At 28.4% G+C, this 20,016-nt stretch overlaps 2 protein-coding genes across 2 annotated transcripts; both read right to left on the bottom strand.

Moving 5' to 3' along the window:
* Nucleotides 1–1,489: 1,489 nt before the first annotated feature.
* On the bottom strand, nucleotides 1,490–10,450 carry LOC145749705 (beta-1,3-galactosyltransferase 5-like). Its single transcript, XM_082565539.1, has 7 exons — nucleotides 10,351–10,450; nucleotides 10,060–10,282; nucleotides 9,514–9,992; nucleotides 3,251–3,322; nucleotides 2,779–2,848; nucleotides 2,181–2,184; nucleotides 1,490–1,840 (listed from the first exon to the last, which is right to left on the bottom strand). The coding sequence occupies exons 1-7, from the start codon at nucleotides 10,448–10,450 to the stop codon at nucleotides 1,490–1,492; spliced, it is 1,299 nt and encodes a 432-aa protein (XP_082421665.1).
* A 2,200-nt stretch (nucleotides 10,451–12,650) lies between these two features.
* LOC145750418 (ATP-dependent DNA helicase Q1-like) lies at nucleotides 12,651–19,722 on the bottom strand. Its single transcript, XM_082566455.1, has 15 exons — nucleotides 19,594–19,722; nucleotides 18,687–18,856; nucleotides 18,428–18,562; nucleotides 17,830–18,009; nucleotides 17,345–17,451; nucleotides 17,035–17,142; nucleotides 16,834–16,924; nucleotides 16,601–16,680; nucleotides 15,997–16,165; nucleotides 15,432–15,580; nucleotides 14,910–15,011; nucleotides 14,287–14,435; nucleotides 13,809–13,897; nucleotides 13,407–13,611; nucleotides 12,651–13,058 (listed from the first exon to the last, which is right to left on the bottom strand). The coding sequence occupies exons 1-15, from the start codon at nucleotides 19,632–19,634 to the stop codon at nucleotides 12,746–12,748; spliced, it is 2,088 nt and encodes a 695-aa protein (XP_082422581.1). The 5' UTR covers nucleotides 19,635–19,722; the 3' UTR covers nucleotides 12,651–12,745.
* Nucleotides 19,723–20,016: the final 294 nt, after the last annotated feature.

Consider the following 20,016-nt stretch of genomic DNA (forward strand, 5'->3'; position numbering starts at 1 on the left):
CCTGTGGAGCTGGAAAAAGAAACTGGTTAGGGGTTAATCTTAGTTAGCCTGTAGAGCTGAAAAATGAAAATGGTTAGGAGTTAGTTGGGTGAAAAAAATATGCCAGCGAGATACTTACATTGGGGACCATACTTACCCAAAAACTTGAAGTTGCTAGATGGCTTAAAAAATCTTGAAAATCCATTATTGAAAATCCATTCTTGAAAATCCATTTTTGAAAATCCATTCTTGAAAATCCATTCTTGAAAATCCATTCTTGAAATTCTTTAAAATTTCTAAGTATAATTTAAATAAATTTTCTAAACCACCGAGCTAAAATTAAAATGTTTGTAACTTGTAAGTAACTAAGTCTTCAAACTTTTTAAAAGTAACTAAATTCTTTTAAAACTTTTTACTATCATTTTTTGCTAACTCTGCCATTTTTTTTTGAATTTCTAAAAATTAAATTTCTTTAAGATTCACTTTTTATCGCAACTACGCAAGATTGAATCGCAAGCAAACGTAAAAACGTCGGAATCGAGCGTGCCAAAAATTAAATTCTTATACGAAAGAATGAGCGATTCATTTAAGCGAACGTCGCTATCACATAAGTGATATTATAACACATTTAGTGTTTAAATTCTTTTTTGTAAGAATTTTTTTAAAGTTAAAATTCTTTTCTGAAAGAATTTAACTTGAACTACAACACCACATTAGTGGTTATCATAGCAACCAGCTTTTGTTTGCTCCATCTTCATTTTTCAGTCCTGAGTTTCTTCAGTCCCGAGTTTGAAGGTCAAAAGTTTGATAAAAATTTGTAGTAAAAATCCAACAGCAGCACAAGTTATTAACTTAAGTTATCTACTATCAACTTTTAAAAAACTTTAAATATTTTTTTACAAACTACAAAAATAATGTAAAATTTTACAATAAATTGAAGACTTCATCCAAAATCTTTTTCCTCCTTTTTTGCTCTGTGAAGACCTATATCATAACATTTACAAAATATAGAGAAGTTTAACCCAAGCATGGAAAATACTTGACCAAACTTTTAATTAGAAAGATAAGAAAAAGATCATACAAGTTAGAAAACTGATATGATGGAGAACGGCGGAAATTGCGATTGGTTATCTGAATTGAGCGTTTACTGATATCCGTATACATCCATTTTGCTTTAAAATTAGAAAAACCGAGTGAGGCTTGTCCTCTTTACAAATATTTATATATAAGTTTTAATAGTTAATATAGGTATTTAAGTTAAGTTACTTAAGCCTACAGTTTAAGGACCCCCCCATTATCCTAACCTATCTCCTATCTTAACATGACCCCCCCATTAACCCTATTTGTTTAAGGGCCTTAGTTGCAACAATGTTGCAGTTAGGTGAAAAATGAAAAAGTGCCAGAGGGCGAAGCAACAAACGTTAGAGCTAACTTAGCCTAGTGAAAATTAACAAGAAGGGGTTTAAATACTAAAAGAGATAGAGTTAATTAACTTAATTAATGAGGTTTTTTACCATGAGATTCGATTGTGTAATGTGTAGCAACTGTGTGGTAATAAACCACGCAGATTCAATTGTGTGGTAATACAACCACCGATGAATGATTGTGTGGTAACAGAACCACTGAGGTTGGATTGTGTGGTAATAGAACCATCGGGGTTGGATTGTGTGGTAATACAACCACCGAGGTTGGATTGTGTGGTAACAGAACCACCGAGGTTGGATTGTGTGGTAATAGAACCATCGGGGTTGGATTGTGTAGTAACAGAACCACCGAGGTTGGATTGTGTGGTAATAGAACCATCGGGGTTGGATTGTGTAGTCTGGAGTGGAATCCACAGCTTGAAAGGATAGAAGGATCTCTAAAACAAAATCAACAAATGTAAGATAAAGTAGTTATTTGAAAAATATGACAACAATAAGATATTTGGTCATACTTTAAAATAAAATTTTTATCAACAGCAAACTTTTTATTTATTTGTCCAGTAGTCGTAGTAGATACCGCATAAAAATTTATTGTTTAACAATTTAAATACCAAAATAAATTACAAGAACAATACCATAAAATTGGAAAAAGTGACAAAGTGGTTTACTCATTTTAAGGCCAGGTACATGAAAAACAATAAAATAAAACTTACTTTGAAGCAGTTGAAGATCTAACAATTCCACGTTGCCCGTTTTGCAGAATTATCATTCATAAACCATTCTGCGAAAATAAAAAAAATTTATTAAACTTTTGCTTTTAGGTAAAAAATTACTTTCAGTAGGTATTTAATGGTTTTATATTTAACTTAAGTTTGTAAATGACTTGTAAATAGGCATTTTTTATTGGTAGAAAGTATATTAAATGTTTAGCTGCATGCCATATGTTCGCTAGTCGTTAAAACATAAGTAATGACAACTAATAATTATACTAATACTTGGCCCAGTATTTACTTATAAGTACTTGTACAAACAAACTATTTCTAATTTGGAATATCCCTAATAAAAGTTATATGTTTAAGAATTGTAATTACCTTTGATGTGAATGGTTTTCAACTTCATTGCTTTTATGTTAAAAGCCTTAATCCAAATTAGGCATTGTAACTTTGCCTGAAAAAAATAAATTAAAATTATTAACATAAAAAATATGACATTTAATTTAAATTATTTTATGACCATTTTATAATAAATACATATATGTTTGTATAAAGATAAATGCAGAATTAAATAGTACACTCATACAGTTAAAATATTTTGAACTTTATGAGCTCTTTCAATAACCAGTAAACCACTTTTAATATATAAAAATTTTAATTACCTTTTATTATTGGATAGTTTAACAGTGAACTTGTCTTCTAATTTGCTTTGTTTTAAATATGTACAGCAATCTAAAATCAAAATAAGTGTGTTAGGGTTTAGTTTTCATAAAAACGACAGTTTATTTATTTTGTTGGCCTAAGTAGGACAAACGTCATATATATATATATATGGTCCACCAAGCTTTAATATATATTAGTTTAACAACCAAATATTTACCTTATATCGTAATTGCTGTAGCTTTGTTAAATGAATGATTAAGTCCGCGTCTTTAAATCTCTCCTAAAAATAGCAAAATTGAGATTCTTTAAAATATTGTTTTAAATTATATATGTTTATTTTATAGTTCTACAAAAATTTGTAGCAAGAACAATATTAATATAGTAGTTTTTAGGTTGTGTTTCTAAATAGCCACTTCCTTTGTTTCAATATTGTAACTTTTTGTTGTTAAATTAAACAAAGTAAATTTTTACCTGGAGCCAAGTGGATCCAAATTGTGGAATTGGTTGCCTTGTTTGCAGAAACAAAAATCATTTTCAAGTCGTCTAAAATAAAAGCAAAATTAATTTTCAAATATTTTAAACCCTATTATTCTATTGCATTAGCTAACCATAAGTATTATTCTTTGCTTAAAAATATGTTATATAGTTTTAAAAATACAGTTAGTTCTAATTACCTTATTGTGAATGGCTTTAAACTTCATTGCTTTTATGTTGAAAGCCTTCATCCAAATTAGGCAATGTAACTTTGCCTGTAAAAAATAAAACAATATTTAGGTTAAAGTTGGTGCACAAACAAAAGAAAACTATAATATGCCATTATTACAACTTTAAATCTAAATTTAATTCTAATTTTACATTACCTGTTAAAATTGGATTGTTTAGCTGGTTAATTGGTTTCTTGTGTAGCGTGAAACATTTGTACGAAGTTATCTGAAATAATAAAATATTGCTAATAAAATAATTAAGTAATCTATTTTTTTAGCTTATTTTAATTGTCGTGATATATTTGCAACTGTTAACTAATATTTGCTTGTGATAATTTTCCAAACACCACAAACAGAGGTTTTGTTATTGTAGTCCTGAAGCTTAGTGGACGATAATATTACACACTAAGCCTTATTATATTAATTCACATATACATAATTCTAAGATCAAAAACTTTACCTTATAGCGTGATAACTTCGTCATTTTAGAATGATTTTTGTCTGCGTCTTTAAGAAGTTCCCGTTATCCGATATTCCTCCAGTTCCTTTTGATAAAAACCCTAAAACAGTATTCCTATTTTTTCCTACTCCTAAAACAGTATTCCTAGTATCCTAAAACAGAACTTCAGTATTCCTCCAAAAATTCCAGTTATTCTTCAAAGAAAAAAAATTCCATTATTCCGTTAAAAGAAATTCCAGTTTTCCCTTTTAAAAATGCCAGTTTTCCTCTTTAAAATTCCAGTTTTCCGCTTAAAAAAATTCCAGTTTTCCGCTTTACAAATTCCAGTTTTCCGCTTTAAAAATTCCAGTTTTCCTCTTTAAAAAATTCCAGTTTTCCTCTTTAAAATTTTAGTTTTCCTTTTTAAAAAATTCCAGTTTTCCCTTTTAAAAATTCCAGTTTTCCCTTTTAAAAATTCCAGTTTTCCCTTTTAAAAATTCCAGTTTGACCTTTTAAAAATTCCAGTTTGCCCTTTTAAAAATTCCAGTTTTCCCTTTTAAAAATTCCAGTTTGCCCTTTTAAAAATTCCAGTTTTCCCTTTTAAAAATTCCAGTTTGACCTTTTAAAAATTCCAGTTTTCCCTTTTAAAAATTCCAGTTTTCCCTTTTAAAAATTCCAGTTTGCCCTTTTAAAAATTCCAGTTTTCCCTTTTAAAAATTCCAGTTTTCCCTTTTAAAAATTCCAGTGTTCCCTTTTAAAAATTCCAGTGTTCCCTTTTAAAAATTCCAGTTTTCCGTTTTAAAAATTCCAGTTTTCCCTTTTAAAAATTCCAGTTTTCCCTTTTAAAAATTCCAGTTTTTCCCTTTAAAAAAATTCCAATTTTCCCTTTAAAAATTCCAGTTTTCCCTTTTAAAAATTCCAGTTTTTCCCTTTAAAAATTCTAGTTTTCTGCTTTAAAAACTCCAGTTTTTCCTTTTAAAAATTCCAGTTTTCTGCTTTAAAAATTCCAGTTTTCCGCTTTAAAAATTCCAGTTTTCCCTTTTAAAAATTTCAGTGTTCCCTTTAAAAATTCCAGTTTTCCGCTTTAAAAATTCCAGTTTTCCGCTTTAAAAATTCCAGTTTTCCCTTTTAAAAATTCCAGTTTTCCCTTTTAAAAATTTCAGTGTTCCCTTTAAAAATTCCAGTTTTCCGCTTTAAAAATTCCAGTTTTCCGCTTTAAAAATTCCAGTTTTCCCTTTTAAAAATTTCAGTGTTCCCTTTAAAAATTCCAGTTTTCCGCTTTAAAAATTTCAGTATTCCGCTTTAAAAATTCCAGTTTTCCGCTTTAAAAATTCCAGTTTTCCCTTTTAAAAATTTCAGTGTTCCCTTTAAAAATTCCAGTTTTCCGCTTTAAAAATTCCAGTTTTCCCTTTAAAAATTCCAGTTTTCCCTTTAAAAATTCCAGTTTTCCGCTTTAAAAATTCCAGTTTTTTCTTTGAAAAAAATTCCAGTTTTTCCCTTTAAAAATTCCAGTTTTCCTCTTTAAAATTCCAGTTTTTCCTTTTGAAAAAAATTCCAGTTTTTCCCTTTAAAAATTCCAGTTTTCCCTTTAAAAATTCCAGTTTTCCTCTTTAAAATTCCAGTTTTCCGCTTTAAAAATTCCAGTGTTCCCTTTAAAAAATCCAGAATTTCCTTTAAGGAAATTCCAGTATTCCTTTATAGAAATTTTAGTTTTTCTTCAAAGAAATTCCAGTTTTCCTCCAAAAAATAAATTCCTGTTTTCCATTAAATATAGATTCCATTTTTTCGTTTCATTGTAATGACAATAATTGCATAACGGTTACATTTCCAAAAAATGTTCTGTCATAATATTTTTATGACCTGTTTTTAAAGTCTATAATAATTGTCTTTATTGCAATTTTTAATTTTTTTGGTGGTATTGTCAATTGTCTTAAACATTCAGTATTCACCGATGCAAATAAATACGAATGAATAAAAATATATTTTTAAACCTTCTTATTGTGTTTTATATAAAAAACTAACTCAGTTTAACTCAACTTTAATGTCCAGTAATACCTAACAATAATATTCCAATTTAAAACAAATGTCAACTTTACTAACGATGCAAAGTAGTAGCGAATAAATTAACGTAACTTTAGAAACTGAACAATAGTTATTCCAAACTTTCAGAGGACTAAGTTTATAATTTTGGGGGGCATGACAATTTCGCAAAAGCTCGCTTGAGCACCAATAATTATGATCGCAAAAAGCAGCAGCAGTTAGTAACACCATGCAAAAAATAAAACACATGCAGTTCATGCAGCATACATGCAATTTGGGTAAAGAAAAGGAGGGGGGAATTGATCAAAATTTATAAACTTGGATTCTAAACTTTCGAAATAAAATATTATTCAGATTTCTAAAGTTACATTAATCTATTCGCAAGTACTTAACACCATTAGTTTAGTTGACAAAATATTTTAAATGTTTATATTATTGTTAGGCAGACCTTCTATTACAATAAAGTTAACCAGGTATAAATTTGTTTTAAAAATATTACATTCATTGCGTTCGTTTTAAAGTAAAACGATATATTGTACAGAATATATATAAAAAATTTAGTCAAAAATAGTATATATTTGTGTTTTTAAAAAATATATCTAATATTGCATTGTTTTATAGTAAAACGTCATAGTTACAAAAATGGTGAAAAATGATAAAATATATATATTATATATATATATAAAAATAGAGTTAAAAATGTATAAATTTGTGTTATAAAAATAGAATTATTGCGTTTGTTTAATAGTAAACCATATAAAAGTGATATAAAAATATAGATTATATATAAAAATTAATAAAATGTTTATAAAAATTAGGTTAAAAATGTATAAATTTGTGTTTTTAGATATGCCTATAATAAAATTATTGCGTAGCTACAAAAATGTTAAAAATAAATTAAATATATATATTATATATATTAAATATATATATTATATAAAAATGTATAAATTCGTGTTTTAAAAATATAATTATTGCGTTAGTTTAATAGTAAATGATATATATATTATAAATTTGTGTTTTAACATTATATATACTACAAATATTGTGTATGTTTGTAGATAAAACAATATGTATATAATATTAAGTAATAAAAATTGAAGTACTTGCACTATAACATTTTAGCTGTCTTTATTTCATTTATAATCATTATATGTGATATTGTTAATGTCCGTAGTACAACATTTTCACAATAAAGTTTTGTAACTTACTCAAATCTGCATAACAGTTAAAGTTTTCCATAAAATCTTCTTAAATCTGCATAACAGTTAAAAGAATTCCAAATTTTGTTTGAATCCACAAACAGTTGAAGATTTCCAATGAAAATCCAAATTTCCAAGTGTCCAATCCAGAAATCCTGTTTAAAAAAAAATAGATTTCAATATTTCATAATCATAATTAATATTTTTAAATATTATAACCATACAGTTACCATGCTTTCTGTATTTTATTATTATTAGAACGTGGCATAGTAGTCAGAACTTTGCTACCCTACATGGAGTCTGGGGTTTGATTCCCACTGCTTTCATTCTGTAGCGCCCTTACGTAAGGCGCGATAAATGATATGAACTCCTGCTGAACCAGCACTTAATCAGCAGCCTAATTATCGGGCAATTATAATCTATAATAACAGTTACTTTATGTTTAGGCCATGATGTCAACCTTTCTACATTAAAAATAAAGATAAATATATAAAAAAAAGTATATATATGAACTGCCGCAAACCAATTTTAAAGTAAATTTAAAAAATGTCGCCAACTAAAAATGCCCAACAATTTTAAAGGGTTACTATGACGTCACAAATCTGCGTGTTTTAAACCATGGCAACTATAAGTGACCTAAATATTAGAAAGGTTAATACCAGACAGCAATTGCAGCACATTTTAAAACTCCTTTAAGCACTTGCATCATTATTTTCCTTACTTAAGCAAGTTTTAACAATAATTACCCTAATTTAACTATCAAATTACTACAACAAGAATTTCTAAAGGATTAAAAACCGCCCTTTTTTAATTTATTTGATTTGTAAATTAATAACTAAAGTTTAAGTATAAAAATTTCCAAATTGGCGCAAAAAATTCGCAGATAACATTTTTACGCGCCATTTTATAAGATTTTCATAGAAATCAGTTTAAGCAAATTTTAATATTTAATATATAACCAGCGTGTTAATCTATGCCTAGCGTTAATTAACGGTCCATCTTGAACTTATCATCACATTAGCGTTAACTATTTTAATCATTTAAATTCGCAAAGTTGTTAAGAAATGACAAAAAACTACCAGTAGATGCGTTAACGATTCAGCTAAAAAGAAATCCTAAAAACTCAACAAAACACTTGAAATATGGTTGGTGACATGATATTGTTGTCAATTATAAAAAATTGTTTTAAAACTATTTAAATAAAATGTTATTCCGCCAGTCGCAATAGAAGTTTATCATTTCTTACGTCATAATATATTATTGAAAACAATTAAATATTAATATATACTAGTTCATGTATTAAATAACGTTACTAATTGTTCTTTAATTAAGAAAAAACAGTAAAACTAAAACAAACTTACCAAGAAAGAGACATGTAACAACGGAGCTCCAAAACACGTGCGCACAACAGGACTGGAAAGCGCAAAAAGAACTTTTAGAAACGCCCTGTGACGTCACAAACCACGTTCTGCGTTTCAGTCTAGCGCAATTCTTGCGGCGACATTCCAGCGCTAATTGTTTTTTTTTTTTTTAATTTGTTAATTAATAATTATCCTCATTTAAAAGCTACAATTTACTTAATAAATATGTAAGTATTATGTTTTGTGCTCAAAGTTTAAAAATAGAGTTATTTTAATTTGTTTAGTAATACTTTTACGTTGTTTTAATTGCTTAAATAAAGTATAAATGGTAAAGGTTTATTATTTATTTGTTTATTATTATAATGTGATTAAAGTTAACAAGCTTCTATCTTGGCAATAGCTAGTTACAAACCATTGAAACTAGAATTTTATTTTGTTTGTTCATTAAAAGTATATGCCTTGTTCTTTTTTAAAAAAATTTTTGAGATATTATAGATTATAATTGTCTGATAATTAAACTGCTGATTAAGTGTTGATTTTGTAGGAGCTCATACTGTTTATAACGCCTTACTTAAGGGCACTACAGTATTAGGGCAGTGGGGATCGAAACCAGGACTTCATGTTATAAAACCAAGAGCTCTAACTACTACACCACACTGACACTTATTAAATAAGTTTATTTATAATTTGTATAAACAACATTAAATTAGCAAAGCAAAAAATAATAAACTATTGTCAAAATTTTTTGGAGTCATTTTGCTAATGGTTAAACAATAATTCAAGTCAACCGCCTTTTATAATGTAGTTTAACGTTTTAATAACTTATAAAACGGAACTCAAAAAATTTTAATTAAAAATTTCAATTGAAAATTTAATTAAAATGTCTAAGACTTAATTTTTTACTAATGTTTAAAACAAATCGAATTGTTTTTAAATGAATTAAAAATCGGATTCCATTCTTTCATCATAAAGTCACGTTTTGTTTTACTTCCCTTCCCAGCGAAACCTCTAAAATGAGTAGCAATTTTCAACTCATGGGCCACCACCATTTCATCCGGCATTCCAATCTTATTACGTAACACCCCGGTCACCCATACGTCATCAATGGGTAGAGATTTAGTCGTTCTAGCTACTTCGTATAATTGCCTAACGATACTAACACTAGTTGTATATAAACCACCTAGACATGTTTTAGGAAAGTGAGTCCATTTGTATTCATCCGCCGTTACCACATTTTTGTTACTCTCATTTCGTATTGGGTTTAGATAAATATTTTTACTATACGTGCAAATAATAGGAAAATCTGGCCATTTTTTCTTTATTGTAGTGTTAATGTTTTGATCAACAAGTTGTTTAAGAAGCGAAATATTAACAAGAAAGTCGTCGTCTCCAGATGAGTAAAAGATCGAAGAAGGAAGGCGGGAACTTGACCACTGCATTCCCGCCAAAGTTTTCAGGACCACGTTCCTTGAAAAATAAGAAAAAACGATTAAAAAAAACAAAAAATTTTGTCTTAATTTTATTTAAGACTTACTTATAATCGTCAGGTCCATCGAATTGTATAATATCTTTGTATCTTTCGCTTTCTTCGTTTAATAGCTTTTTATTGCGACCTAGCGATTTCCCAACAACGAAAACTGTGTGAAATTTTGCGCCTTCCAAGTAACTCAAGGACGCCCACGTGCGGCGAAGTAATTCTCTTCTCATGTAATTTCCAGCAGCTGATTTTATAAAGAAAACCATCTGCCAAGATACATCTAAAAAAACTCTTTTTAAAAATCATTACGTCATATAGGCAGTTACGTCATTTTTTATGTTTTCTTACTTTTAGATTTAAGACAATCGTTCGAAGCGACTTCAAAATCCAAATCTGGTTCTTTTAAATAAACAATTCTAGGCATGACGTAATCGTTGACGTAACCCATTGTAGATGTGACGTCATATATTCCTTGCGTTAGGTTTTGAGAAATGACGTCATTAGTAATTGGCGTGACGTAAGCGATAGTGTCATCAATCGACTTTAATTCTCTTAACAAAGTTAATTCAAAAATAAATTATAATGAAAATTTTACATAGAAAAAAACTTGCGAAAAATTTAAATATTTTATACAAAATAAGTTTCACAAATACCTTTTAACTTTAAGTTGCTTCGTTAGGTGAAGTTGAATTGTTAAAATAAGTAAAAAAAAAACACTAATAACTCCTAATAAAACTGCTTTTTGATTCATTTTAACTAAACACAGTAAAAATGCGCTTTTACCTATATGAACATATACTTTTATACCTTTGCATCCAAAGATTAAACCAAATCTATTAATATTTAACTGAACTTGAACTATAGTATACGCTTATTGATTTACCTTATCTTATATGACTCAATATATATTTGTTTTAATGTAATACTGAGTTTCTTATATGTTAAATACAGCAAATCAAGTTCATAATAAAAAAACTATTTAAGAAATTATTTTAACATTGTTTTTCTTTCTATACTAATTGTATTCCCTCACTGCAATAAATATATTAATTATCGTTATTGTATTATCCGTTTGGGACAATCTAAAGTAAACTTACAGTTACGTTGATACAGACAAAGTTTAAAAATATACGACTTATAAATAACATAAGACTTAAGTAATTCTCTATCAATCCACTTAGGTTGTTATATGTTATATTAGCAAAGGTATGAAGTCTTATGTCAAATCCGGTTTGGTGTTACAATGTAAATTGACAACGTGTTTCGTAATACTAAAGGATATAAAATTGTCGCAGAGGGATGCTGTACTTTACAGTGGGTTCATTTTGTTGTTTGTTTAAATAAAGATGTTAGATTGAAGAGAAAAAAGGTCAACCACTTACATAGTTAAGGATCTACTTAGAATAGACTCTATGCAGAAATGATTCAAACCTTTTTGTTTGTCGTAAAAAAAGTTTTGTTTTACATATACATATATTTAAAAATAATAAAATTACTAAATCAATTTATATAAACAATGTTAATTTGTTAAAATCTAAAACTGATTTATTAAAATGATTTAAATTACTTATTTTTTCTAAAACAAAAATAATTTAGTAATAAAAGTTTATAGGTTTAATTCACATGTATATGTGCTATATATATTAGGGAGATAAATTTAAGCTTACGATAGTGCTGATATTAATGTTTAAAAATAAACAACTTATAAATAAATATTTAAAACAACTTATTAAATATAAACTAACTGTATGTTTACAAAGTATTATTCTACACTGAACCCTTTACTATAACAGATAATGTAATATATAATGTTGAATAATAATATATAATATATGGCTTTTTAAGTTAATGGTTTATGTAACTAAGAAGTAATATTAGTTTATTTATTCAACCTTATATCGGTATTTAAACTATATAAAATATATTGATATTTTTTCTTTATTGTTTCTACTATATAAGGTCTGATGCTATACGGTCTACTGTAATAATCAATGTTGTTTAATTGTAGATCTTAGGCACTTGAAAAATACAAGTATTTATTTAAACCCAATTTAAATGCTGTTAGTTGTTCAAAAAGTAAAAGTCAATGAAAACGATCTCAACCCCTTTGTTTATGATTTAACCATATTTATTTATTTGTGAAAACGTCACCGTGACGTCATTTTTTACTTTTTATACCAACTCTTATTACTGCAGAAATTATTGCAAAACATAAATGCCTTTATGTTTTTTAACGATTTCAAGTCGATTGTTTAGGATTTAATCATAGAAAACTAACCTTAGTTTAAAGTTCTCTTTTATTTAACCCCAGCAATTTTAATGTATAAAAAATATCTACCACATTTTTTTTAAGTTTTAATTTATAATGTTTACAACTTACTCATTCATTTAGTGTTTTATCCAATCTACAGCTTCCGATTTTAAATATATTCAAATTAAAATTGTATTTGTATACAAACGCAAACTTTTACTTTAATTCGCGTAACTTTTAATGCTATGGGCAGCAGTGTAGACAAAATCCCACACAATTTAATAAATTTGTCATCAAGCAAATATACCTTTTTTAATGGGTTAATTTAAATATATACTAAAATGAGGAATATTTTATTAAAAAACATAAAGGCAGTGAAAAAAATTAATGGCAGTAAAGAAATAATTTTCGCAGTAATAAGAGTTGGTAAAAAAGGAGAAAATGACGTCACAAAAAGTAAAAAATTACGTCACGATGACGTTTTCACAACTCTCAATTGGTTGGACTAATTTGTGACGTCATCGACACCAATGATAGCTTTAAGTTTGGCGAATGAGATGACGTCACGGGATCACGTGGCAAGACCGAAGTACAGGTTTTAATGACGTCACTACTGACAAAAGTATGATCACGTGATTTTATTTTGGAACTTTTAGGTTGACCTCTTTTGAACTTTTGCTCGTATACGTCATCACTGCAAACTTCGACTGCTTCGGGTAAAAGAAAGGTCAACTGCCGATTGATGACATCACAACCAGGTATGACGTAACTGTATTTTCGTGACTTCCCATTGGTTAACTTGATTCTAAAATCAAGATTGTAAAATAATTGTTAAATAAAATAATTAAACAAAATTAGAAATAAATCCACTCCTCTCATGTTGTAGCACCCTTGAGTACGGCTCCATAAATGTTATGAACTCCGAACTCCAACAAGCCAACACTTAATCAGCAGCTTAATTATCAAGCAATTATAATCAATAGTATCCCAAACTGCCACAGGCAACTCGAGACTGGGTCGGAGTAACTGATGTTACTCTATGTTTAAGTCGCGCATTCGACTTTCCCACATCGAGGATAAAAATATATTCAAAAAACTAATTCTTAAAATTTATTTTCCCAATAATAAAAATACATATTTAAAACAAAAATACCTTAAAATGTTAGATTTTATCATATTTAGAATAATCATCTGGATTTGAGTTTTCGTAAACTTCTGAAATATTTTCTTGTTTTTAGTTTGTCCTCGATTTGAGGTTGTCATGGTAACGAGCTGGATGGCAGTCACGTGTTTTTCGCTTGATCGAACAACATCCAAAAGAGCGTGACATACTTCTGTGACATCATGATTTCGAATTTCTACAAAAAAATAAAACAAAAAAATAATTTTGCATTAAAAATTAAATTTGATTAATTATTAATTAAAAGTAATTAGTCAAATTAATTAAAATTTAATTGTCTTGATAAGAAGAAAAAATTTATTTGCCATCTTTTAAACTTTTTACCAAAACTTTAAAAAAATTAAATAAAAAAATTTAAATAAAGTATTTCCTTACCTTGCAACCCAGTGCATGCGTTGCACATTTCTTTACATTTTTCCTTAATATTTAAATCTAAGTTAAAAACTTTATTAGAATGCTTACATCTGAAAAAAATAAAATTTCTTTAAAAATCGGAATTTTGACAAAATTAGTATTACATTTTTTAAAATACTAAAAGTTAAATAAAAACATAGCATACCCTATTTAATGAATCATTTACTTTAACATAGAATAAGACTGTTACCCCGACCCAGTCTCAAGTTGCTTTTGGCAGTTTAGGATATTTTTGAATATTATTGCCCGATAATTATGCTGCTGATTAAGTGCTGGCTCAGCAGAAGTTCATACCGTTTATAGCACCTTACACAAAGGCGCTACAGCATAAGAGCAGTGGGGATTCAACCCACGACCTTATGTAGTGTAGCAAGTGTTCTTACCACTACACCATGCTGCCAGTACTTAACTCTAATTGTTGTTAAAATTAAAAACGAACCGGTTTGTTGGTAAACAATAATCTAATATTTCCATAAACTCAGGCCCTGGTTTGCTTTGGGTTGAATTTAATCTTTTAAAAACATCGTTAAATCCAAAATAAAGAAGACAAAGAGACGGTTTTCCATCCCTTCCAACTCTTCCTGATTCCTGGAGAGTTAAAAAAAATAAACATTTAACACACTGTATTTACTGCATACTCAAGTAAATTAAATTTTAAATTTTTTCCGCCTCACTTTTAGAAACTTGTAACTTGTAATATGCCAAAATTCAGACTTATACACGATTCGTAAGTAATAATAAAGTTTTAATTTATTATGTGACTTTTTTACCTTTAACAAACTTCGTATTTTTAAATTTAAAAAAAAAATAAAAAACATTAAAGGTTGTATCTTGGTATTTTGCAAGGTTATGTGATTAAAAATAAAGTTAAAATTAAAAATTATGCATATTAGCCAAAGTAAGAAAATGTCAAATGTTTCCTTATAGGCTATATAAACAAAAACTCTTTTTTGAGCTACAAGGTTTTATAAGTTAGCCAACAATATAACATATAAAACAAACCAAATAAATATAACACACACTGTAATCTAGATTTAAGTAAATGTACACAAGTTAAAGTACCTGATAGTAATTATTCATTGATTTGCTGATGGAATGATGAATCACAAATCTCACATCAGGTTTATCGATTCCCATCCCAAAAGCTACAGTTGCTACTATTACCTGAGTGTAAACATTAATAATAAGTTAATTTAAAAGATGTCAGCAACATAACAGCATATTTTAGTATTGTAATTATATATCCGGCAGCATGGAGTAGTGGTAAGAACACTTGCTACATCACACGTGAGGTTGTGGGTTCAATCCCCACTGATCTCATGCTGTAGCACCCTTGAGTAGGGCGCTATAAATGGTATAAACCCCTGCTGAACCAGCACTTAATCAGCAGCATAACTACCGGGCAATTATGGTCTCTATAATATCCCAAACTACCACAGTCAACTCGAGACTGGGTCGGAGTAACTGATGTTCTCTATGTTTAAGTCGCGCATTCGACTTTCCCACATTGAGGATAAAGATATATACAAAAAAAAAATTTAAGATTTAAATAGAGCAAAAAATGAAAATCCATAAACTACAAACCTGTATTTTATTGTTTTTCCAGTCCTGATAAATTTGAGTTTTATCTTGAGGACTTAGCATAGCGTGATAAATTTCACTTTTTATTCCTTGTTTTATTAAATAATTATTCACATCCGTACAATTTCTTCTTGAAACACAATATATTATTCCTGAATAAAAACATGTTGTTATAAATACGATAATAAAACATTTACTACACCACGCAAGGTTGTGGGTTCTATTCCCTCTGCTCTTATGGCTACGGCATCTTGAGTAAGGCGCTATAAATGGTACAAATATTTGCTAAACCAGGACCTAATCAGCGGCAATTATAATCTATAATATCCCAAACTGCTAAAGGCAACTTGAGACTAGGTTGGAGTAACTGATGTTACTTTATGTTTAGGTCTTAAATATGACCTTTCCACATCGAGGATAAAGATATATACAAAAGTATATCAAAAAAAAAAAAAGTATATCATATATAAATAATAAGTATAAAAATATGCCAAAACTCAGGAAAAAAATGCCCCAAAATGCCAGTTTGCTAATTAATCAATAATCATCTAATTATTTATTTTTTTACCTGACTGATTTTGAAAATGGTGTTTGATAATTTTTGTGATGTCGTAAACCACATCTTTATGGTTCATTGGTTTCGTTCGAACGTCATAAAATAAATTTAATCGAAGATTAGTTGATTTGAAAACCAAACATTTTGGAATATTTAGAATTAATTTTGTGTCTTCAATAATCTAAAAATGCAATTGTAAAAAATCAAAAATTAAACGAAAATTTATTTTTGTCCTTCAAAACTTGATTTAAAAATTTATAGAAACAGAATTAAATTTATTTTTATCACCAAATTTAGTCATTTTTGCCAATACAAATCGGCAGCTTGGTGTAGCAGTTAGAATACTCAGCTTTACAACATGACGACCTGGGTTTAATCCCCATGGCTCTTATGCTGTAGTGCCCTCATGTACGGTGCTATAAACAGTATGCTGAGCCATCACTTAATCAAAAACTTATTTACTGTGCAATTACAAACAATAATATCCCAAACCGTCAAAGGCAACTCGAAACTGGGTTAGGGTAACTGTTGTTACCCTATGTTTAGGTCGTGAAGTCGACCTTTTTACATCAAGGATAAATAAGTGAATCAAAACTCAAAATAATTCCAAACCTACTTTATTAGTTGAGGTTGCAGACAAACACATTATCGGTGTTTTAGGAAAGTTTTCTTTCAACAAACTTAATGCTTTGTAACCTAATATACCAAAAAATAATAATCAAAATAAATACTGTAATGAATTTATCACCTTGAAATATTAAAAATTTAATAAAACCATTCCATTGAAATTACAAATTAAACAATTATTTAATAAGAAATAAATTAACAAAATTTACTAAATCCACCAACCAGGTCTGAAGTCATTCCCCCATTCACTGATGCAGTGAAATTCATCGATTACAATTCTTGATAAGTATCCTCTTTTATAACTCGCTGACAACTGAACATCATGATTTATTTAAAATTTCTACTTGGTTAAAATAAATCAAAAATCAAATAAGTTTACATTAGGATATAGTTATATAAAATTAAAACTAAATGAAGTCTTACTTGTTTCAAAAACTTTTTGTTTTTTGTTAGTTTTTCAGGGGTAACATAAAGTAGTTTTAACTCAGAAGAACTTTCTTCAATTAAGTTCATTATCTCAAAATTTTCTTCCTAAAAAGAAAAAATAAAGTTACTGATCTCATTTTAGATTAACACATTGTCAAGAACAACAACAATTTTAGTAAACTTCGTAAAAAAAAATTTCTGAATTAAATACTCTAATTTAAAAAATAATTCTAATAATCCCATATTAAAAAAAACATTCAATAATTAAATAAAGTTAATCCCATATTAAAGTGATAATAATGTTTACCTGGGAAGTCTCAGCAGTCAACATTCTGGCACTTACTCCAAGTTTGTTTAAATTAAAAACCTGGTCTTCCATAAGTGATATTAGAGGACAAATCACTAAGGTGAAACCTGCAACAAATTTAAATTAAGTTTGATTGAAATTGTGACCCATAATCTAACTTAAGAGTAAATTGTATGACTTATGCTCAAATGTTTTATTTACTAGAAAATGAATTTAAGCCGTTAATATAAACTGTTTATGATTTGCTGATACAGTTTTTGGGATCAATGGAAGTGGGTACTATAATTACCTCTTACTTAAAACAGCTTTAAGAAGTAGTTAAAATTAAAAGCAGTTCAAAAAATAATATAAGAGCAGATAAAATCAAACTCAAGACCTAAAGTAATGACTTAGAGCACCTCAAAAGTATTTTATACTACACAATTAACATAACATTTAATTTACTCAAACATTTTTTTAATTTAATCAAAACAACTTTTCTCCACCTGTTGATATCAAAGCTGGAAGTTGAAAACATAAACTTTTCCCTCCAGCTGTTTCCATGACTACGATGACATCATTACCTTGTAAACTTGAGTTCATGACCTCGAGTTGAAAGGGTCGAAACTCAGTGAACCGAAACACTTCACATAATTGTCGGCGGAGTTCTGCACTCCAGGAAAAATCTGGAAAATAAACAATAAAAATTTGTGAAATCTTTTTTTATATTTATTTAATGTGAAAAAACTTTTTGACCTAAACATTGAGTAACACTTGTTACTCTGATCCAGTCATAAGTTGCATTTGCCAGTTTGAAATACTGTTGATTATAATTGCCCAAAAATTAAGCTGCTGATTAGAGATTGGCTCACCATTTATAAAGGTTTATAGAGCCTTGCTCAAGAATGCTACAGCGTGAAAGCAGTAAGGATTAAACCCACGACCTCATGTGGTAAAGTGTTTCCCAAGAGTTCAAACCACCACACCACGCCACACGACTAACATGAATCATAAAAAATTAATAAAATATAAAGCTAATACTTAACTTCTAAAAATACACTAAAAATTTTACACAAAGCTTTAGAGTTATTTAATTATATTTACCTTGAGATTTGCCAAAATTTTCTATTATTTTTTCCTTTTCATTGTGAAAATTTTTTTCCAGTAGAATCTTTAATAATTCTCGATCAAATTTTTTAACAAAACTTTTTTCCTTCTCACGAGAATTCCATTGGTTTTCTATATTTTAATTAATTTTATTTTAATTAACATAATTTTAAAATAAACGCAGTTTTTGTTTAATAAAAAACATTTATTTCTATTTTTAACAAATAATTCAAAAAAAATTAAAAATTAATTTTACCTATTATTTGTTTCTTTATCTCCAGAAGACCTTGCCTCCCACAATTTTTAAAGCTGGCAATTGCTTGATGACAGTCGGTCGTCCGAATGTTGACTGGCAGGTCGGACACACCCCTTTGTCTGACGTCAGATCTTTCACTATTTTGTGATCGTAACACTTTTGTAGAGTGCCTAAAAGTTAAATGAAAAATATCATAAAAGTAGCGGGAATCAAACTTAAAACCTAAAAACCAGTGTTTTAATATAAGATTCGAAGTTTGATTTCCATTGCTTGGAATTAAAAGAATTTTAAAAAATCAACACAAGAAAAATTGGAGATTCTTTTTTGTATATAAATTTATCCTCAATGTGGGAAAGTCGAATGCGCGACTTAAACATAGAGTAACATTTGTTACACTGACCCAGTTTCGAGTTGCCTGTGGCAGTTTGGGATATTATTAATTATAACTGCCCGATAATTATGCTGCTGATTAAGTGCTGGTTCAGCAAAAGTTTATACCGTTTATAGCGCCTTACTCAAGGGCGCTACAGCATAAGATCAGTGGGGATTAAACCCATGACCTCATGTGTGGTGTAGCAAGTGTTCTTGCCACTACACCACGCTGCCGGTAGAAGATACAAATATCACCAAACATGTTTTTAAACAATAACAAATTTACAAAAATCAGTGACACTTGGCTTTACTACATAGGGTCCTGAGTTCGATCCTCACTGCTTTTATAATGTAGTGCTCTTAAGTAAAGAAAAACGGTTGCCGAGCCCAAAACCAATCTGTCATTTATAATCATGAACATCCAAAAAAAAAATTAACTCGAGACTGGATCAGGGTAACAAATGTTACTTTGTGTTTATACCAAAAAGTTGACCTTTCAACATTAAGGAAAATAAATCTAGAATAAAGTAACAACCTGATCCCCTTTTCAAGTATCTTAAAAGTAGGGTTCCACATTTCCTGCAGTAAATCTTGATCACTGGTATCCTAGCTACCATAACTTTACAATATTTCACATTTTTAAATATTTAATCCTAATTTAAACCTGGATAAATGAAAAATTAAATTTCTGGTTACAATGTGGCTTCAAAAACAAAAATATATATACACAATATTCTATAAATTTGTTAGTATTAAACTCTATTGCATATTAGCAGAAACGAGATGTAATAATAAACATTTGAAGTTAAATAAATACATTTGGTATTATTTAAAACAGACACAGCAAAAAAGTGCATAAAATTAATTAAAATATATTCTAAACGCAAAAGCAAACCTAATTAAATAATTTTAAAAATAGCTTTTTAGGCAAAAATGATTCAGAAATTTACTTAAATTA

Source organism: Corella eumyota, chromosome 4 (genome assembly GCF_963082875.1).
Source record: "Corella eumyota chromosome 4, kaCorEumy4.1, whole genome shotgun sequence".
Classification (NCBI taxonomy): domain Eukaryota; kingdom Metazoa; phylum Chordata; class Ascidiacea; order Phlebobranchia; family Corellidae; genus Corella; species Corella eumyota.

Bases quoted from the DNA above. Each gene is read 5' to 3' on its own strand.
- LOC145750418 (XM_082566455.1), bottom strand. From the start codon at position 19,634: ATGTGGAACCCTACTTTTAAGATACTTGAAAAGGGGATCAG. The intron at 18,010-18,427 runs GTAAATATAATT...TTTATTTTCCAG, and splicing joins AAATTTTGGCAAATCTCAAG to ATTTTTCCTGGAGTGCAGAA. The intron at 16,166-16,600 runs GTAGGTTTGGAA...TTGCATTTTTAG, and splicing joins CTGCAACCTCAACTAATAAA to ATTATTGAAGACACAAAATT.
- LOC145749705 (XM_082565539.1), bottom strand. From the start codon at position 10,450: ATGGGTTACGTCAACGATTACGTCATGCCTAGAATTGTTTATTTAAAA. The intron at 10,283-10,350 runs GTAAGAAAACAT...GAGTTTTTTTAG, and splicing joins CGATTGTCTTAAATCTAAAA to ATGTATCTTGGCAGATGGTT. The intron at 3,323-9,513 runs GTAAAACAAAAC...CTTTTATTTTAG, and splicing joins AGGTTTCGCTGGGAAGGGAA to ACGACTTGAAAATGATTTTT.